The sequence below is a fragment of the Symsagittifera roscoffensis genome, chromosome 5 (assembly GCF_963678635.1).
Source record: "Symsagittifera roscoffensis chromosome 5, txSymRosc1.1, whole genome shotgun sequence".
Taxonomy (NCBI): Eukaryota; Metazoa; Xenacoelomorpha; order Acoela; family Convolutidae; genus Symsagittifera; species Symsagittifera roscoffensis.
The window spans coordinates 30553505-30571226 of NC_087066.1; the positions used below are offsets into that span (position 1 = coordinate 30553505).

General features: G+C 41.8%; 1 protein-coding gene across 4 annotated transcripts in view; it reads right to left on the reverse strand.

Annotated features, from left to right (window-relative positions):
* The window catches only part of LOC134846406 (twitchin-like), a 94317-nt gene that overhangs the window by 11486 nt on the left and 65109 nt on the right, over positions 1–17722 (reverse strand). For all 4 annotated transcript variants that reach the window (XM_063863752.1, XM_063863751.1, XM_063863750.1 and 1 more), the window contains 27 exons: positions 17135–17249; positions 16918–17065; positions 16485–16630; positions 14905–15192; positions 14182–14784; positions 13295–13579; positions 12523–13125; positions 12018–12314; positions 11537–11824; positions 10660–11271; positions 9421–10487; positions 9110–9229; positions 8304–8565; positions 7899–8060; positions 6271–7767; positions 5901–6032; positions 5356–5641; positions 4821–5141; positions 4420–4556; positions 3516–4230; positions 3210–3382; positions 2674–2961; positions 2219–2432; positions 1856–1998; positions 1115–1412; positions 551–692; positions 91–290 (listed from right to left, as the gene is read on the reverse strand). In XM_063863752.1, the coding sequence (XP_063719822.1) occupies positions 91–290; positions 551–692; positions 1115–1412; positions 1856–1998; positions 2219–2432; positions 2674–2961; positions 3210–3382; positions 3516–4230; positions 4420–4556; positions 4821–5141; positions 5356–5641; positions 5901–6032; positions 6271–7767; positions 7899–8060; positions 8304–8565; positions 9110–9229; positions 9421–10487; positions 10660–11271; positions 11537–11824; positions 12018–12314; positions 12523–13125; positions 13295–13579; positions 14182–14784; positions 14905–15192; positions 16485–16630; positions 16918–17065; positions 17135–17249 (9542 nt within the window). The remainder of the gene's footprint in view (positions 1–90; positions 291–550; positions 693–1114; positions 1413–1855; positions 1999–2218; positions 2433–2673; positions 2962–3209; positions 3383–3515; positions 4231–4419; positions 4557–4820; positions 5142–5355; positions 5642–5900; positions 6033–6270; positions 7768–7898; positions 8061–8303; positions 8566–9109; positions 9230–9420; positions 10488–10659; positions 11272–11536; positions 11825–12017; positions 12315–12522; positions 13126–13294; positions 13580–14181; positions 14785–14904; positions 15193–16484; positions 16631–16917; positions 17066–17134; positions 17250–17722) is intronic.

Here is a 17722-nt window from a genome sequence, read left to right on the forward strand (position 1 = left end):
TCTGTCAAATCGCTCATCTGATCAATTACGTCACCATACGTTTTTATTACGCCACAATTACGATCCACTGTTGTCTGAATTTCTACTCACAGTGTGTAAGTGAGCACTCCCACAGACCACATGTCCGAGTGGAAGCCAACAGGTTCACCCAACACCACCTCCGGACTCACGAACTCAGGGGTCCCGAACATGACTTTGACCTTGTCATTCGGGTCCAGCCGAGTGGCGAGGCCGAAGTCAATCAACTTGACGTCAGTGGCCTCCGGAATCACGAACATCATGTTCTCGGGCTAAAACAAAAGTAGGGTCAAAGTTAATATTCCAATCAACCGAATAATCAATAATTAGAAACACAAATAGATTAGAAAAACGTCGTCAAACATCTTTGATTCTTGATAAGCTTCCAAACTAGTGATTTAAAAATTTATGCTGTTGCTTTTCTTTTTTTTTCATAAAGAGTTTTTTTTCATAAAGAGCTGAACAACTAGTGTTTTTGTATTTCCGTCACTTTGAACTTATTTTCCAAACGAAACAGTTAGAGTATGTTTACCTTGATGTCAAGATGAATGATGGACTTGTTGTGCATGAACTTGAGTCCCTGACAGACCTGCTGGATGTATCCGATCACCTCTTTCTCTGTCAACTCGTAGCTGTCGTCTATGATCTTCTCAAACACCTCACCGCCAGACAAACTGAACAAAAAAATCAATATGAGAATCATAAACAGTCTCTACAATAAATACAAAGACAAATAGTAGTCTAAGGATGCGTAAAAGAACCCTACACGTGGCAGTAATCACCCGGCGTTACTTCTTAAAACTTGCTCAGCAAAAAAAATGAATTGAATAATTTATTTGAAGTCTATTGTTCCGGAAAAAGTAAGACCATAAATACCATGAAACCAGAATTACTGCTGGATTTAAATTATAATTTCTCTATCGTGAAAGCTATAGTGGTGGTATCGTAGGTTCAAAGACTTACATAGGTACCCGCGGAATTCAGATTTCCATAAATTGGTTGAAAAGAAAGGAAAGTTAGTATACTGTTCTCTGCCTTAAGGTGTTCTACTAGATTTGCAATGGTGGAAGGGGGTGAACTACCGAAGAAGACTTACAACTCCATGACCATGATGATCTCAGTATCTGTCTGGAATGCGTCCTGCAACTGCAGCAACTTCGCATGTGTGCACTCCTTCATGATCTCAATCTCCTTCATCACACTCATCTCTTCCTCGCTGTTGCCAACTTCCACAAACTTAGCTGCAAAGTGGCGTCTTGAAGACTTCTCCACACACCTGTGCACGACACCGAAAGCACCTCGCCCAATTTCCTCCTTCAGTTCGTAGAGGTCTCCGAAGCGACGCTGTTTCAACATGAGGCTGCTCTTCGGGATGTATTTTCGGTTGAGAGAGTCTACAACATGTGCAAAAAATCAATTATACCCCGTCTCCCTAACATGGACACTAATCTACTTCATTTAGTTTTGTTTCTTTTATTTCCCGGATAATTTGTTTTTGCATTATTCTTAACCCAGTAAAATTTTGATTTGGATTACGTAAGTAGCATAACCTAAACGGTCCAAATTCCACGTACGCCTCATAGGCCGGAAAACAAACCATTGTATTTCCACACAAACAAAATTCACATACCAACTTTCAATCCAACTTTTAGGGATCACTTCACCTAATCAAGTCAACAAATTATTGATCTGAAATCACTCGTTGCTGTCAAAACACACAATTACAACTCCCAGCTGCTTTATTGGTATCCTCAATTCCAATCTATTTTCCTGGTGCCAAAAATTCAAATACAGACATGATAAATCTTCAAACAAAGACATGATTCTTGATACATACCATCGAGCAGTTTCTGCCTCCTCTTTTTAGCCTCCGTCATCTCCAGCTCTCTGTCTCTGTCTACCTCTTTGTGAGTAGTGACAGAGTGGGACAGTTCGCAGGGGTCACTCGCTCCAAACACATTCTCAGCCGACACTCGGAACCTAACAGGGAAGAAGATAATCAGCTATAGATGGGCTGACAAGAACAGCGCGTAATAACGATAATTTGCAGCATATCTAACCTTAACTACAAAAAAGGTATTCATTAATTCGTTTTCAGATGTCAAACGCAATAAACCAAAATTCACTGCGAAAGGCGTGATCCTAGTTTTTTCAAGAAAACCTCAATGTTCTGACGAAAGTTATTTGCAAAGTGATTTACCTGTATTGCATATTGGGACTGAGATAGCCGATAGAAGCCGCACACACATGCGAGTTGGCCACTCGGATCCAGTTGGACATGCTCTCCTCTCGCTTCTCGACAATGTAAGAGGAGATGGGACTGCCTCCGTCGTCTCGAGGCATAGTCCAAGTGAGGTCCACAGACTGGGCAGCTATGTTGGCTACTTTAAGGTCCGTCACTGGTTCGGGTCGATCTGCAAACAGAAAAATATACCATCAATTATGGCCACTTTGGGGGAAAAATTAGACTTAAAATAATACAATACGCTGATTTGTGCCAAACAAACGAATTATTCATTTCGTAGATCAATCATACGAAATAAAAAAAAATGAGATGTGTTATGAATCAGAATTTTACACCGATCGAATCACAACTCTCGGCAAAATAACTCGCAAATCGCAAGTAAGGATGTTTCGGCAGTCTCGGAAACCTACCACTGACTTCAATAGTGAACTGCGCACTATCTGATCCCAAATTATTCTCCGCCTTAAGAAGATAAACTCCCGCATCCTTCTTTGTCAAGTGATTGATCTCCAACAGGGCACACCTGCTGTCCACGTCAAAGTACACATTGCCACTGGAGGATAGGGTGACGTCATTTCGGATGACGGACAGTGTAGGTCTGGGGTTGCCGACGATGGGGATCTTGAGGTTAAGTCTGTCGTTCCTTGTGAAGACATTGGCGGTCAGAAGTCGGTTGGGCAGTTTAATCTTGGGCGCCACTGAAAACAAATTCGGTAAGTTAAATCACAAACCAAGACACGCCTCAATGAGAAAAGAGAAACAAAAAACCATCTTCAATAATATTCTGAAGGCTCTCAAAATGTGCATAAATGTAAAAATATATTTCTTAGCGTAAATTTCAGTTTAAATCCATTAAAACTTAGCCGTAACGATGAAAATATCAGCAAGTACTGGCGAAACGTAAAAAAATTAGAAAAAAAAAACGAAGCAACAGTTAGTTTCTCACAGTTGATGACAAGCCTGGCTGTGGATGAAACTGAACCACTCTTGTTCTTCCCTTGACACGAGTAGTCGTCTTCATCCTCCCCGAAGACACTCTTGATGACCAGGGTGTGTCTGGATCCATCACTGCTCATCCTGTATTTCTCACTGGAAGTAAGAGGTCGGTTGCCCTTAAACCTGAAAAAAAAACACAATTCAATTCAAAATTCTGACGTGAATTTTAGTTGGCATCATACTCTTTTTGGGAAATAATTAAGCTAGTCAATTTTTATTATGTCCAATTAGAATTTTACAAATTTAGGTCACTTACCATTTCACTTCTGCGCAGTTTGCAATATTGCAAGTGAAAGTAGCATTGTGATTCTCCTGAGCACTCACAGGTCGAATAGTATCCTCAACCACAGGTATCTCCCACACTTCCGTATCTCTCGGGATCACACCCTCAACTGGGGGACTCGGCTTCCCCAGACCCGATTTGTTCTCGGCAATCACTCGGAACTCATACTCTTGGTTCTCGACCAAGTTACTGATCACACACCAATTTTCCATATGGTTCGCCTGTTTAGCGACCGTCCACCTCGCAAAAGGACCTTCTCGTTTCTCCACGACATAGCCAGTGATTTGGCTTCCTCCATCGCTCGAAGGCGCTTTCCAGGTTACATCGACGCTAGACGGGGTAATGTTGCTAATCTCAGGCATCATAGGAGCACTCGGCGGGTCAAACGGCGGTTTGGCGACAACAGTCTCGCTGACAATCAAAGGATCGCCAAGTCCGATTTCGTTCTCAGCAAAGATTCTGAACTCGTATTCGACGCCAGTTCGTAGATTCTCAATCAAAAATGCAGTCTCGGATACCTGACTGCAAACTCGGCTCCACATTTTGGACAGACCCAATTCTCGTTTCTCGATTGTGTATCCAATCAGAGGAACGCCCGAGTTATTCTTGCTGGCCTTCCAAGACATTCGGCAGGAAGTGGCTTCGATGTCGGATATCATGACAGGTCCAGTCGGCGCTGGAGGTTTTGCTGTAAAAAAAAATGCGTTATATCCAATCTATTTCACAGTTTAAAAATTAGAAAGACTATCCAGGATACTCGTTTACAAAATTGCAATCAACGTGTGATACAGCAACGTCAAGTTCAGTTTGATTATCGAATTATTCATGTAACTACTTTCAACCTATGAAAAATTGAAGATCAATGTTTTCTACTTACAGTGTACAGTGACCTGTACTTGTGCGGATGAAGTTCCAGCTTCATTTTTGGCCCTCAATTGGTACGTTCCTTCTGCCCTCTTGTTAATGTTCTTGACAAAAAGAATAGCTAGACCCTCTTGCACAGAGTCGAAGAACCTACGTCAAAAAACAAAAATACTCTATTTAAAAAGATTCTAATCAAAATTACTCTAATTAAAAAGCTTCTAATCAATCGAATTTTCGGTAGATCTCACTGTCCGATGCAATGTTTCGAGTGGTGTAATGAGAGGGTACCATTAGGTACCAGAGGGAACCGTCAAAAATAATATCTGGTGAGACAAGTCTTTTGGTCACCGAGCCAACTTTTGTGTTATTTTCTTTTTCAGTAAGGTTATGAAGCAGTTAAAAAAAGCTTCTCACATTTCTTCATCCACGCATGGCTGGTTGTTCAACAACCAAGTCAACTTCGGCTTCGGTAATCCACTGAAGCTCATTCTGATCTTGAAGCTGTCTCCCTCTCGAACCACCATCTTCGACTTCCTGGCGTCCACCTCGACTGTCGGCTCAACCAACACGTGAACAGTCCCTTCGGTTTTGGCACGACCGGCTGCATTCGAAATTTCACAAGTGTAGGTAGCTTCGTCGATCTCGGCGAGAGAGAGGAACTCGAGACTGGTTTTGCCGACGTCTTCTCTGATCTCGGCTCTGCGGCCGGAGTAGATCTGTTTTCCATCCTTGATCCTGAAACATTCGCAACGGTCAAGCATCTTTGATCTATCTCTTAAAAATTGAAAACAGCTGTTGCGCTTTGAAGCAGAACAAAGGAATTACAAATATGCCTTTGTAAATTGAAATTAATCAAGAAGAGCGATTTGATCTTGCACATGTTTTCAAAACACCAAAAGTGCTATTCAAAATCGTAGTTTAAAGTGGGCTTCAAAAAGATCAAACTGACCATTTAACGTCAGCCTTCGTAGCTGACGAGTACTCCACGACAATTGACATCTGGTCACCCAGTTTTCCAGTCATATCTCCCAAGAATGACGTCACCACAGGTGCTTTCTGCACACTCTGCTCTTTGATCATGATGGGGTCTGTGAGTTCACTGTAGGGTCCACTGCCTGCCCTGTTGGTAGCATATGCTCGGAACACAAACTCGTGGCCTCCGATTATGTTGGAGGTGTTCAAGGAGTTGACGGTTGTCATGCTAGAAGAGGTCAATCGGGTCCATTTTGATGTGCCTAAATACAGTAACGTGATGTACACAACGGAAACTTGACGTATCGCATAATTTTGTTCGTTTTCATGAGCAATGAATTTGAATGAAAATCAATAAATTGTCCAAAAATTTCAGTTAATTAACGGGTCGAAAAATTGAATTACGATCATTTCACGGAGAGAAGCGATAATAGACCACTCACACGTTTTCTGTCAAATCCCTCTGATTTGTCAATCTCACATACCAAGTTATACTGTTTTAAAAAAGCTCTGTGAGCGTACCTGCTTGTTTGCACTCCACGTGGTATCCGAGGACGGGGGTTCCACCGTCGAACATAGGCTCACTCCATGCTAGACTGACACTAACTGGACTGACATCCACCAAACGCACAGCTCCAGGGGCACCAGGTAGATCTGATAGGAAAAAAACTGATTTTTTTAGTTGATAGAGAAATAACTTTTGACTTCTATTGTTACATGGAGAGCTAAAGTTTCTTTATCACCAAGATTTTACAACTGACAGTTCAGAAAACTTGAAACCTACGCCCAAATTTTGCTTCACCAATTTCAATTCGGATTTTTTTTTGCCTGATATATTGAACAAAAACAAACTTGATCATCTCAAGGGGCGCTCTAATACGATAAAACTCACCGTATGGAGATCGCATCAATACCGGTTCTGTGGCCTCGCAGGGAGTTCCGGCGCCCGCAAAGTTCTCCGCCGACACTCTGAACTCATAGGACTCGCCCTCAAGCAAATCATTAACTGTGAACTGAGTGTCGCCAATGAGAGCTCTGCATGCTCTGATCCAGCGAGCAGAGTTGACTTCTCTGTATTCCACAATGTACCCGTTGATCTTGTTTCCTCCATCACTTCGCGGCTTTTCCCATTTCAAGTTCAAGCTCGATGGAGTCATGTCATAGATGGAGAGGTTATGAGGCGATCCAGGAGCGTCATAAGGATTCTTAGCTTCAACCGGTTCTCCTTCAAGAGGTTTGCTGAGTCCACAGGCATTTTCAGCGAACACTCTGAACATATATCGGTGATTATCAATCAATTTATTCGCCTGGAACGTAGTCTTATTGACCACGGTTCCAGCTTTGGCCCACATTCGCTTGTCCAAATCTTGCCTCTCTATTATATAACTTGTAATTTCACTTCCACCATTATCCTCTGGAACTTTCCAGTTCAGAACAACAGATTCGTTGGTGATCTCAGAAACTTCTAAAGGTCCTCGAGGCTGAGACGGTGTGTCCATAACTACCACATTTGCCCGATAAGTTTCTTGACCGAACTCATTAGCCAAAAGCACTTCGTAAAGACCAGAGTCAGACCGAGCTGCATCTTCAATTGCAAGACGCGTTCTGTATTCTTCTTCGAGAATATCAACTCGAGAACTCTTTTCAACCAGTTCTCCGTTCTTCTTCCAATCGACTGTTGGTAAAGGCGAAGCTTCATAAAGTAGATTAACGTAGATCCTCTCCCCTACTTTGACGTGCACTTGGTTCAACTTTCCGCTCAAATCGATAGTCGGCTTAGCTCGCATTGGCTTAATGCGATACGCTTTGGGTGCCTGACAAGGTTCACCCGGTCCTGCGTCGTTGACAGCGTAAACTCGGAACTTATACGATTCGCCTTCCATTAAATTATCGATGACGCACTTAGTAGCAAGAATGTTTGATCTAGAACACTTAGACCATCTTGTACTATCGTGACCTTGTTTCTCAACAACATAGCTGGTAATTGGTCGCCCACCGTCGGATCTTGGGGCGTTCCAGACAAGAGATATTGAGTTTTTGGTTATATCGTCAGGACATAAGTTTGTAGGTTGTCCTGGAACAGTAAACTGGTTCTTAGCGACCACTGGTTTGCCGACAAGGGGTTCCTTGGAGCGTCCACAGTCGTTTTCAGCCCAGATTCTGAATTGGTACTCTTTGTTTTCCGTGAGTCGCATTGATTTGTAGGTTCGTTTGTAGCTGGCACTAGCCAGTTCGGTCCAGTCTTCGTTACCTCGGGTCTGTTTGCGCTCCACGACATATGAGATATCGGAGTATCCACCATAGTCCAGAGGTTCTTCCCAACCCAAAGTGATTTCACTAGTACTGATAGACTTGTAGACCAAAGGTTCCTCGGGTGCCCCGGGAACGTCTAAAAATTATGATATTTTCATAAAACAATTCACAAAAGTCATAACCAAACACAACATTATGTAAGCATTGGTGGCCAAAGATCTGAAATGTCAAACTGAATAGTCAAACTAAAAGGAGAAAACAACTCACCAAGTACATTGGTAATGATCTGGACATCAGTAACTCCGTTGTCATTAGTGAGGGTGAGATTGTAGAGTCCTGCATCTGCCCTGGTCGCTTTCTTTACGGTCAGCATAGCCAGATTGTGTGTGCCCTCTATCTCCACATTAGAGCTCTCTTTCACTGGTTTGCCTGGTTAATATAAAAAATATCATTAGAAATGAGTTAGCTACTTATGCCACATGATGCTACCCGCTCAAACTCAGTTTCTAAAGAGTTGTAGATGTACTTAGTTTGATTGCAACAATTTAATTTGATATGGAATTCCTTGGGTGCCCCGGGGATTCCGCGGGTTACCCATTTAACATCGTTTATCTAGGAATTTCGAAATGACTAAATATGCAACGCTAAACGAAGGATCGCAATATAGCTCACCTTTGTTAGTCCATGATACAGTAGGAGTTGGACTGGCTCTGAAAGACACCGGGATCTGAAGTTCCTCTCCCGCCTTCACAGTGATGGTCTTCTTGCTGTAGCTCAGTATGTATGGCATGCAAGGAGGATACCTCACTCTGGTGGGGGGAGTTGGCGCGCTGAACTCTCCCACTCCCATTGACTCCACAACTGCAGCTACTCTGAACTCAATCTCTTCGTCCACTTCGAGGTCATCCAAAGTGGCTCGGGTTCCAGTTATCATCTGAATTAAAAAAAAATAGCTGGATAGTTATAAGAATAGTCCTCATTTTTTTTCACTAAGTACAACCTCCAATTCTACTACATTAACGCCTAAAGCGCTATGCGTTAGACGAAGGATCAATTACATCTTTTGGTGAAACTAGATTTTCTTAAATAATCGATATTCAAATAACAAACGTTACTTGAGGCAAAATTAGATTTTACAATATTCAAACCAGTTTTTAACGAAACTGAAAAATCTTTTTGAAACTTTTTATAGTCGCTCAAATCAGGGCTGAAAGGGCTATAAAATGATACATCAATCGATTCATTCTGGTGAGTATCTGTGTTACCTGATTTTGGATGTAAAGATGTAGAAAAAAAAACTAAAACAACCCCAAAGACAAAGTTTCTCTCCATTTTCAGTGCTGTCTCACAATTTTCACGCTGTTTAGAATAGAAAGTCAGCAAAAGACTGTTTTTGAAAAAGTATACACAAAATCATAAGAAATGAAAATATGTTTCAAAAATAAGCACAAAAATTCAAGATGAAATTTTGCGCTCACATTCTTCTGAGGTGCTAGATTGAGGCCTGATCCAAGCAGATTGGAGGAGGATCCGAAGTTGGGTCTGAAGCTGTCTGGGGTCAGGGGAGTAACCGCTGTGCTAGGTCTGCGACTAGGCCCCTGAAAGAACAAATAAACCGGTCACAGACGCCGTTAGTCAATATTTCGATCTTAATAAGCTATAAAAAAACTTAGGAGCTTTCCTCGATTCAAAATTGGTCGAGCTTTCATTTGATGATTATATGACACCGCCATCTTCCTAGAAAACTTGAAGATGCAAAAGAAATTGAATGTAATTTCCAAGTACTTACAGGTGATCGGGGCATCTTGGTCACAGGAGTCCACTCTTTCGAATCTTTTGGTTTTTTCTCAATCATGTATCCAATAACCTTCATCCTCTCACTGGTCAATGGTCTATCCCAAGTCAGCGACACTGAACTATCAGTCACTTCATTCACGGCCACATTCTTAGGAGCCTTGACGGTTCCTAGCGCAGGTTGCGCAGTCAAAGCTTTCTCTAAAGTGCAAGGTTCACTTTCACCTGCTGCGTTGATGGCCAGAACTCTTACTTGATACAAATTCTCTGGAATCAAGTCAATCAATTCGTACTTGAAGTCTTTAAGTGGATGTCTGTTGCACCTGGTCCATTTGGCGGAGCCTCGTTCTTTCTTTTCGACGACATAACCGGTGATAGGACTTCCACCGTCGGACTCGGGAGCTTTCCAGGTGACGTCAATACATCCAAGATCAAAGGACTCGGCAGAGATTCCTCGAGGAGCCATCGGAGGATCGAACTGGTCTCTGATCAAAACTGGACGGTCAGACATCAAAGGTTCACTGGATCCGTAAAGATTCAAAGCGCATACTCTGAAGTTGTACTGCACACCCTCTTTCAAATACTGAACTTCGTGTTGTGGATGTTTGGCACTAGCAGTCACTGGTTTCCAGGTCTGCTGACGATGACGGCACTTATCGACCGTGTATCCAATAATTTCGCTTCCACCATCATCTAAAGGAGCTTTCCAGTACATCTTTAGACCATCCTTGGTGATGCTGTCGAACGTTATCGGGCCCTCTGGCATCCTTGGAACGTCCAAAACCGTCACCTTTGCATCAGCCTCACATTGACCGTATTCGTTTTCTAATTTGATTTTGTAATCTCCGCACATATCTCTAGTGGCACTGCTTACACTCATAGCTGTCGTATATTCGGAGTTTTCAAACTTTGTGTTCAGATCGGCTATAATTTCTTCTCCGTTGTGTGACCATTTGACCTCTGGTTGAGGAGAGCCGTCAATGAAAACTGGGATTCGGAAGGAATGTCCAGCTTTGACGACAATATTTTTGGCTTTTGGATCAATTTCGTAAGAGGGCGCCGCTAAACAACAAAACTTTTTAACTGAAAACTACTCGGAGAAAAAACTTGCCATTAACTTCATAAAAGACACCAAGTTAATTTCTAAACAATTTTTTTGTGCATAAATACGCAAAATATTGAAAGCCCCGCGCTGAAAAATTACCTTGTTCTAGAAAAACTTCAAAATATTAACCTTTGAGAGGCTTGGCGGTGATGGGTTTGTCGGAAACATTAGTATCTCCCTCTCCCGCCTCATTCACAGCCCTGATTCTGAACAAGTAATTCTTCCTCGCCTCTACTTTTTTACTCTTGTATCGTCTCTCGTGCGCCAGTTGACCAATGGTCAGTTTAAGCCATTTACCAGCTGGAACCTCTTTTTGTTCCACAACATATCCCTGGATCTTGCTTCCACCGTCTCTCACCGGTTTTTCCCAGCCAATCTCGATAAAATCAAAACCAGCATCGATTGCCTCGATTTTTCCAGGAGCGTCTGGGACTCCAAACTGAGCACTCGGTGTCACGACTCGAGATTCCAGAGGATCAGAGACTCCATACTTGTTCTCGGCTGTAACTCGGAACTTGTAGTTGCATCCTTCGACTAGTTTGCTCACGTCAAGTTCAGTTCCTTTCAAGTTAGAGGCAACAGGCATCCAATTACCTCGTTTTACCTCGCATTTCTCCACTGCGTAAAGGATATCTTCAGGCTCAACTCCTCCTAAGTCACGTGGTTTCTCCCAAGAAAGACAGCAGGAAGTTTTGGTGATGTCTCTAACATCCAAGGGTTCTCCAGGAGCTCCTGGGCGGTCTAAAAAATGTTACACTCGAAGTTTTGCGTTAGAGCACGAATAAATTCAAAGAATTTCTTGAAGGAAAAAAGAGAAGAAAAACAGATCTAAATAAATGGAAATTCACTTCGTTAAATTTCATTTCAAAAATTGATGCATGTAGGTATAAGTTCAAAGAAATAATTTTTGTACCAGAGTCCAGGCAATCGTACGAGCTACAGTTATTAAGAGGGCTATCATCACTGATATGTTCAATTCTTTGATATTGAATCTAAATCATCTCACCTAGAACGTTTACAGTGCACACCGCCTCCGTAGATCCGTTCTCATTGGTCAACTTCAAAGTGAATCTTCCAGCATCGACCCTCTTAGACTCGACACATCTAAGATTGACGGCTGTTGGTAGTTTGTCCAGTCTCATTCGGTCATCTTGGATGACTCTCAGTCCTTTCTGGTCGTACCAGGTGAACTCTGGAGTCGGGTTTCCGGTGACATTTGCTTTGATCTCGAATGGCCGACCAGCGACTACCGTGATTTCTTTCGGCCAGGCGTTCATATCAATCTCAGGCGCACCTGGAAATTATTAAATATAACAGTAAGCACTAAGACGATCGTGGCTGCGACAGACTGCATAAAAAGGCACATGCGAACAGTGTCTTGATCATATTCGTGCGCACTTCATTTGGTGCGCATCGATTTGAACAATATTCTAGTTTTCTAGACTACCAGTACTCGATTTTTGCAATAATTTTATGTTCAGACTCACTTGGTGGCTCTCTGATCTTGAGCAATCCCGAAGAGGCACTCGGAGCGCTCTGTCCCGCCACATTCTCCGCCACCACTCGGAACTCAATCTCATCATCCTTTTCCAGTCCCTTAATATGCACTCTGTTAGTGGGAGAGTATATACAGTCTTCCCAGTTGGGACTGCCCTTCTTCTTCATCTGCACCTGGTAGCCGGACACTGGACTACCTCCGGTCTGCGTGGGGGCTGCCCATGTGAGAGTGACTGAGTCGTCGGTGATCTTCTCAGGTTCTGGTTTGCCTGGCTTCGAGGGGGCGTCTAAATATCCCAGGATTGTTTAACTGGAGTTTTCAAAGCAAACAGCTAAACCAACTCAGAACCACAACCAAGCTTTGGATCCAGTAGCAAAATGTGTTGAAGCTATGGTAATTAAAGGATCCTTTAGCCGAATAAAAATATCAACAATACCATGCTGTAAGCATGTCACTGGTTTGAAATTAAAGGAGTAAAATAATTAATTATTAACCGATGGGATCTCGGACAACTGCCATTGGTGATGGCTTGCTGAATTTACTCTGACCCACTTCATTCACAGCTGCGACTCTGAACTCTACTTCTGAATTTTCGACCAATTTTGTAGCCGTGTATTTCTTCGCATCAATTGGCTGCGTGTTCAACGCTCTCCACCTTCCAGAAATATTGTCTCTAATTTCAACTATGTACCCTGTAATGGGGGAACCACCGTCATCATTAGGAGGATCCCAAGCAATGGAAACACTAGCGGGTGTTGTCATGAGGACCCTCGGTGTCGATGGAGCGTCGGGAACGTTGTAGGGACTCTTTGGGATGACTGGAACTCCGTACTCAGTAAACAAACCAGTGCCTTGTTTGTTCTCAGCAGCGACTCTGAATCTGTAAGGAACACCTTCAAGGAGTCCACTAATTTCGCAAGTGAGATCCGGTGAGTTCGCGGCAAGTGTCCAGATGTTGCTTTTGTCTTCGCGTTTCTCGATGACGTAACCAGTTACTGGGCTTCCACCGTCATCTTCTGGAGGGTAGTATTGAAGAGTGACTGAGTGTCTTGCAACTTCCTTGACGACAACCGGGGGTATAGGAGCCCCAGGTACGTCTAAACACAAAGGAAGGGGAAATATTTTAAAGCAGTTTAAAAAAAACGGAATGATTAATTAATGATGGAGACGAAAACGAGGGGAAAACGGCAAGCCATAGACTCCACAATTACTGAAAGTTTTGTTGTCTTTAAACTCGGTCTCTTCAAGTTTCGAGAACATTCTTACCCAGTACAGTGACTCGGCACGAAGACTCAGTGGATCCGGCGATATTGCTCAAATTCACAATGTACACTCCCAGGTCCTGTCTGGTGGCTTTGAGACAAATCAGAGCCGTATCTCTGGAACTCTTCTCCACTTTGAAGTTGTCGGCGGAGGGGAGGATCTCCCTGCTGTTGGCCATCCACTGGATGTTTGGCACTGGGTGGGCCTTGTATCTAAGGGTGAGTCGGAAAGAGTTTCCAGCTCGGACTGTGACGTCTTGAAGTCCGTCTTTTTCCGGGTTAGGAATCACTAGAAAATGAACTTCGATGAGTTAACCTTTCATTACTTAAGTTAACTTTGGAAAACACGAAAATGTTTTGTCAAACTGGAACACAAAAAACCTTTTTGTGTTTGTTGATCCGCACAAACGTTCATATTGACGGTTATTCTAATTTACAATGTTGAAACGTAGCATGGAAGCATAAATGGTTCAAGGGAGTTTTAAGTAAAGGTTATAGGATAACAAATTTTTCATTCTCATTGCATTCCAGACACTTCGCAGACATATTACTAATAACGATATGAAACTACAAATGATCTATAAACTGACAAATTTGCATCACAGACGTACCTGGCACAACTGCAGAACAGAAAATCACAAACGGTTACTATGCAAGTGCTCAACGTGAACTAAAATTAAATTTGCGATAAAAAAAGGCTGAAATTTAGACAGCACAATTTAAGTCACAAGTTTTGAACGGAGGAGTGCAAAAAGTCGCAGAATATTCTCAAAAGAAAATTAAACTGTGAATATTTAATGCAGTATGCAGTGATTTCTGTCATAACAAAAAGTGAAGTGTGATACATAAATTTAAAAGAAAAGTCAATGACGCGTGCAATCAATCTCTTACTTGGTGGATCCTCAATTTTGACTGCAGGGCTCGTACAGTCACTTGGCTTACTCAACCCTGCCTCGTTCAGAGCCATCACTCGGAACTCGTACACTTCGTCTTCAATAACATCATCTACGAATGCTGTTGTCTCGGGAATTGGAACTCGGTTGACTTTATGCCATGAGTTTTCCATAACATTCCTTTTTTCGATTATGTAACCCTTAATCGGTCTGCCTCCGTCTCGGGTCGGTTTTTCCCACTCCAACTTAACCCCGCTTCGCGTAACCTCTTTGACCCTGCATGACCTCGGAGCATCCGGGGGGTCGAAAGGATTCTTGGCCATGATTGGATCTCCAAAAGAGGGATCTCCGGTTCCGTATATATTCTCGGCACATACTTTGAACTCATACGTCGCCTTTTCCATCAGACCCTGGACGGTGTAGTTGGTCCTGGAAATGGATGACGTAACATTGCTCCAGGTTCCCTTGCCTACCTCTCGTTTGGCGACTACGTAGTTGGTGATGACTGATCCACCATCGTCAACAGGGGCAGTCCATTTGAGGGCTATCTTTTCGTTGCTATATTCTGGGTACTCGATAGGACCAGGCGGCCCAGGTGTGTCTAAAATAGGCATACTCGAGTTTTAAAAAATACCAGATGACATGAAATATTGTTTACAGTTTTCCTTAACGCAGACTAACTTTCACTCTTAATTTCGGAATTTCTAACACAAATACTTACCCAAGACTTGTACGTTACACTTGGCTTCAGCCGTGCCTCCTTCATTTCTCAACTGCACTTGCCATTTGCCCCTCTCTTCCTTACTCACAGATGGCACCAGCAGAGTGGCCACTCCATCTTTGACCTCTAAATTGACCCGATCACTGGGCTTGACCTCTGTTCCATTGCAGAACCACACGGGAGTGGGCTCGGGGCAGCCGGTGAATTCAACGTATAGTTTGAGGATTTGGCCTGCCTGGAGTTTCTGGTCTTTCATGCCAAGCGCGGGGAAAGATATCTTGGGTGGGGCTGCAAAAGAAACTCAGTAGTTTTATAAAAACATAGCCAATCGAAACTCGGAAAAGAGTAATGAACGCAAGTATACATAAAAAAACACTTTGTTGAAAAAATTCTTTGAATTTCTAGAACGATTTATGACTGGCGCTTTTTTGATAACATTAATCCAACTTGACAAAACTGGATCATCAGGTAAAGTTTTTATTCTGTTGAAAATCTAAAAATGAAATTCCACTTTCGAAACTAGAAATCGTTCGTTTTTCGCGCAATTTCCACGTTCGTATTTAGAGAGTGCTGTTTACGTCACTTTCAGCAGATGAATTTCAATCAAACTCAATAAGTGCATATATACTTAAGTGCACTCATAAATGCATCAATATGAATGAACGCACATCTGTAGTTATTAGAGACTTATATGCACATTTTAAGATTTTTTCCTGAAAAAAAAAACAAAAAAAGCAACAAGACCTATAAAAGAGTCTTCACTACGTTCATTACTCTTAATAAGTATGGTATTTTTTGACTTGGGTTTTCTAAAAATCAATACTGAAAGGAGCGAAACTATTGATGCATCTGATTCTTTCAAATTGCACATTTACTGGTAATTAGAGAACATAGCCAACTGACAGGTGGAAAAGAGTAATGAACGCAAGGAAACTGAAAAAAAACCGAATTGCAGAACCACACGGGAGATGTTGAAAATGTTGAATTTTTTTCTAAAAATTCAACATTTTAAATTTCGAAGAAAAAATAGATGGCCTTAAACCTCTTTGAATTTGTAGAAAAATTTATGATGACAAAACTGGATGAATAGATAAATTTTTTAATTTGCAGGGAAATCTTATAATTTTCCGTGACCCTTACAATTTTGCTGTTCGATAGTGGAGTATGCCTTCTTTTTAACAATAGAAATGCACTGAATTTAAAAAGTAATCACAAGTCAAACCGCGAAAAATCAAAGTTGAGCGTGAACAAATTTTAAGACTTTTCCTCAAAAAAAAAACAAAAAAATCAGCAAGGCCTATATAAGAGTACTCACTACGTTCATTAATCTTAATGTACAATTAATAAGATGAAACCGATTTCCCATTCCATCACTGTTTGAAAAAAAACTATTCGCACTCAAAACCAGGTTTTCTTTTCTAGCCCGGCGTTTTTTAAGATACTTAAGATTGAATTTGAATGCTAGTGCGCCCGATTCTCTCTTATCATGACATGAATTATCATTTCAATGCGCTGCTTTTGCATTCTATTGACCGTAAAAAAGAATCTAATTGTTCACGTAATCAAAGTCTGCTACTCACCTTCTGGCTCCCTGATCTTGACCTTGAGGGGCTGGCTGGGCAGACCTTTTCCGGCCTCATTCACAGGAATGACTCTGAATTCCACTTCATCGTCCATCTCAAGGTCATCAACAGTGCCTGTAGGCACGTCTGTCTCTTTGCAAGGCCTGTTATATTAAACAATTAAGAATTTATGCAACCTTAATTTAAACTAGGTGGCTTTTAATATGAGCCTTAATAACGAACTTGCGTTTAATTCGCAATATTCGACATTTTTGTCTTCACCAATGATCGATTTTCATATAGATTTTTGCCCTTTATGGGCCTTCATGGTGTCCCACGTTTTCTCATTAAAGCAACACAATGAGTACCGTATTGTGTAAAAATTTTTATTAGTAAGCTAAAACCATAACGCGTACAACATCAATGGAATACGATTTCTAGGATTTCTAACTTGAATGCTTTGTCGCCTTTGCCTTTCTTCTCAATGATGTACTTGAGGATGGGACAGTTGCCAGTGTTGATGGGCGGCTGCCAGGAGAGAGTGGCCGAGTTGTTGGTCACTTTGTCCACTCGCAAGTCATCACATGCATCTGCGGGACCTGAAAGAAATTAGTGCATGAAATATCGAAAATGGTTGATTAGGAACTAATTAAGCTGGTTAAACTGACGGATAGCTTCTCTGGCGGTGATGGGGTTGCTGCTAGAACTGGGTTCACTGTTGCCAGCTGCATTCACTGCAAACACTCGGAACTCATACACTGTCATGTGGGTCAAGCCAGACACCTGTAAATTAAACTAGAGTCAGGATTGTATTAACTGCGATATAAATAAACTTTAGGGAAATTGAAATGAGACAGTTTTACTTCTATTTCGGCAAAAGCTCGCCATTTGACCAGTCAAGAAAAATCAACACTTCGTTAAGAAAATTGCAAGCTCAAAATTTCATGGTGCTTTTCAACAAATGCCTACTCTTAAGGGACTACATTTTAGGTTGCATACAGTCGGCACCAATATTCAACACAGAGGCAAAACTGAGCGTCGCACCTTTTGCGATACAAACAAAATGCCAAAATTCAAAATATATACCTCAAAAGAAACATATTCAGTAAAGTATTGAAGAAATCGTACGCTAAAAAATCAAAAAAAAAAATCTTATTTCAATTCTTAGAGTAATCAATTACCTAAATCAACAGAAAGATTCTGGCCATTCAAACTCCATTCATTTCTTTCTCATAACAAATAGATAAAAACGAGTT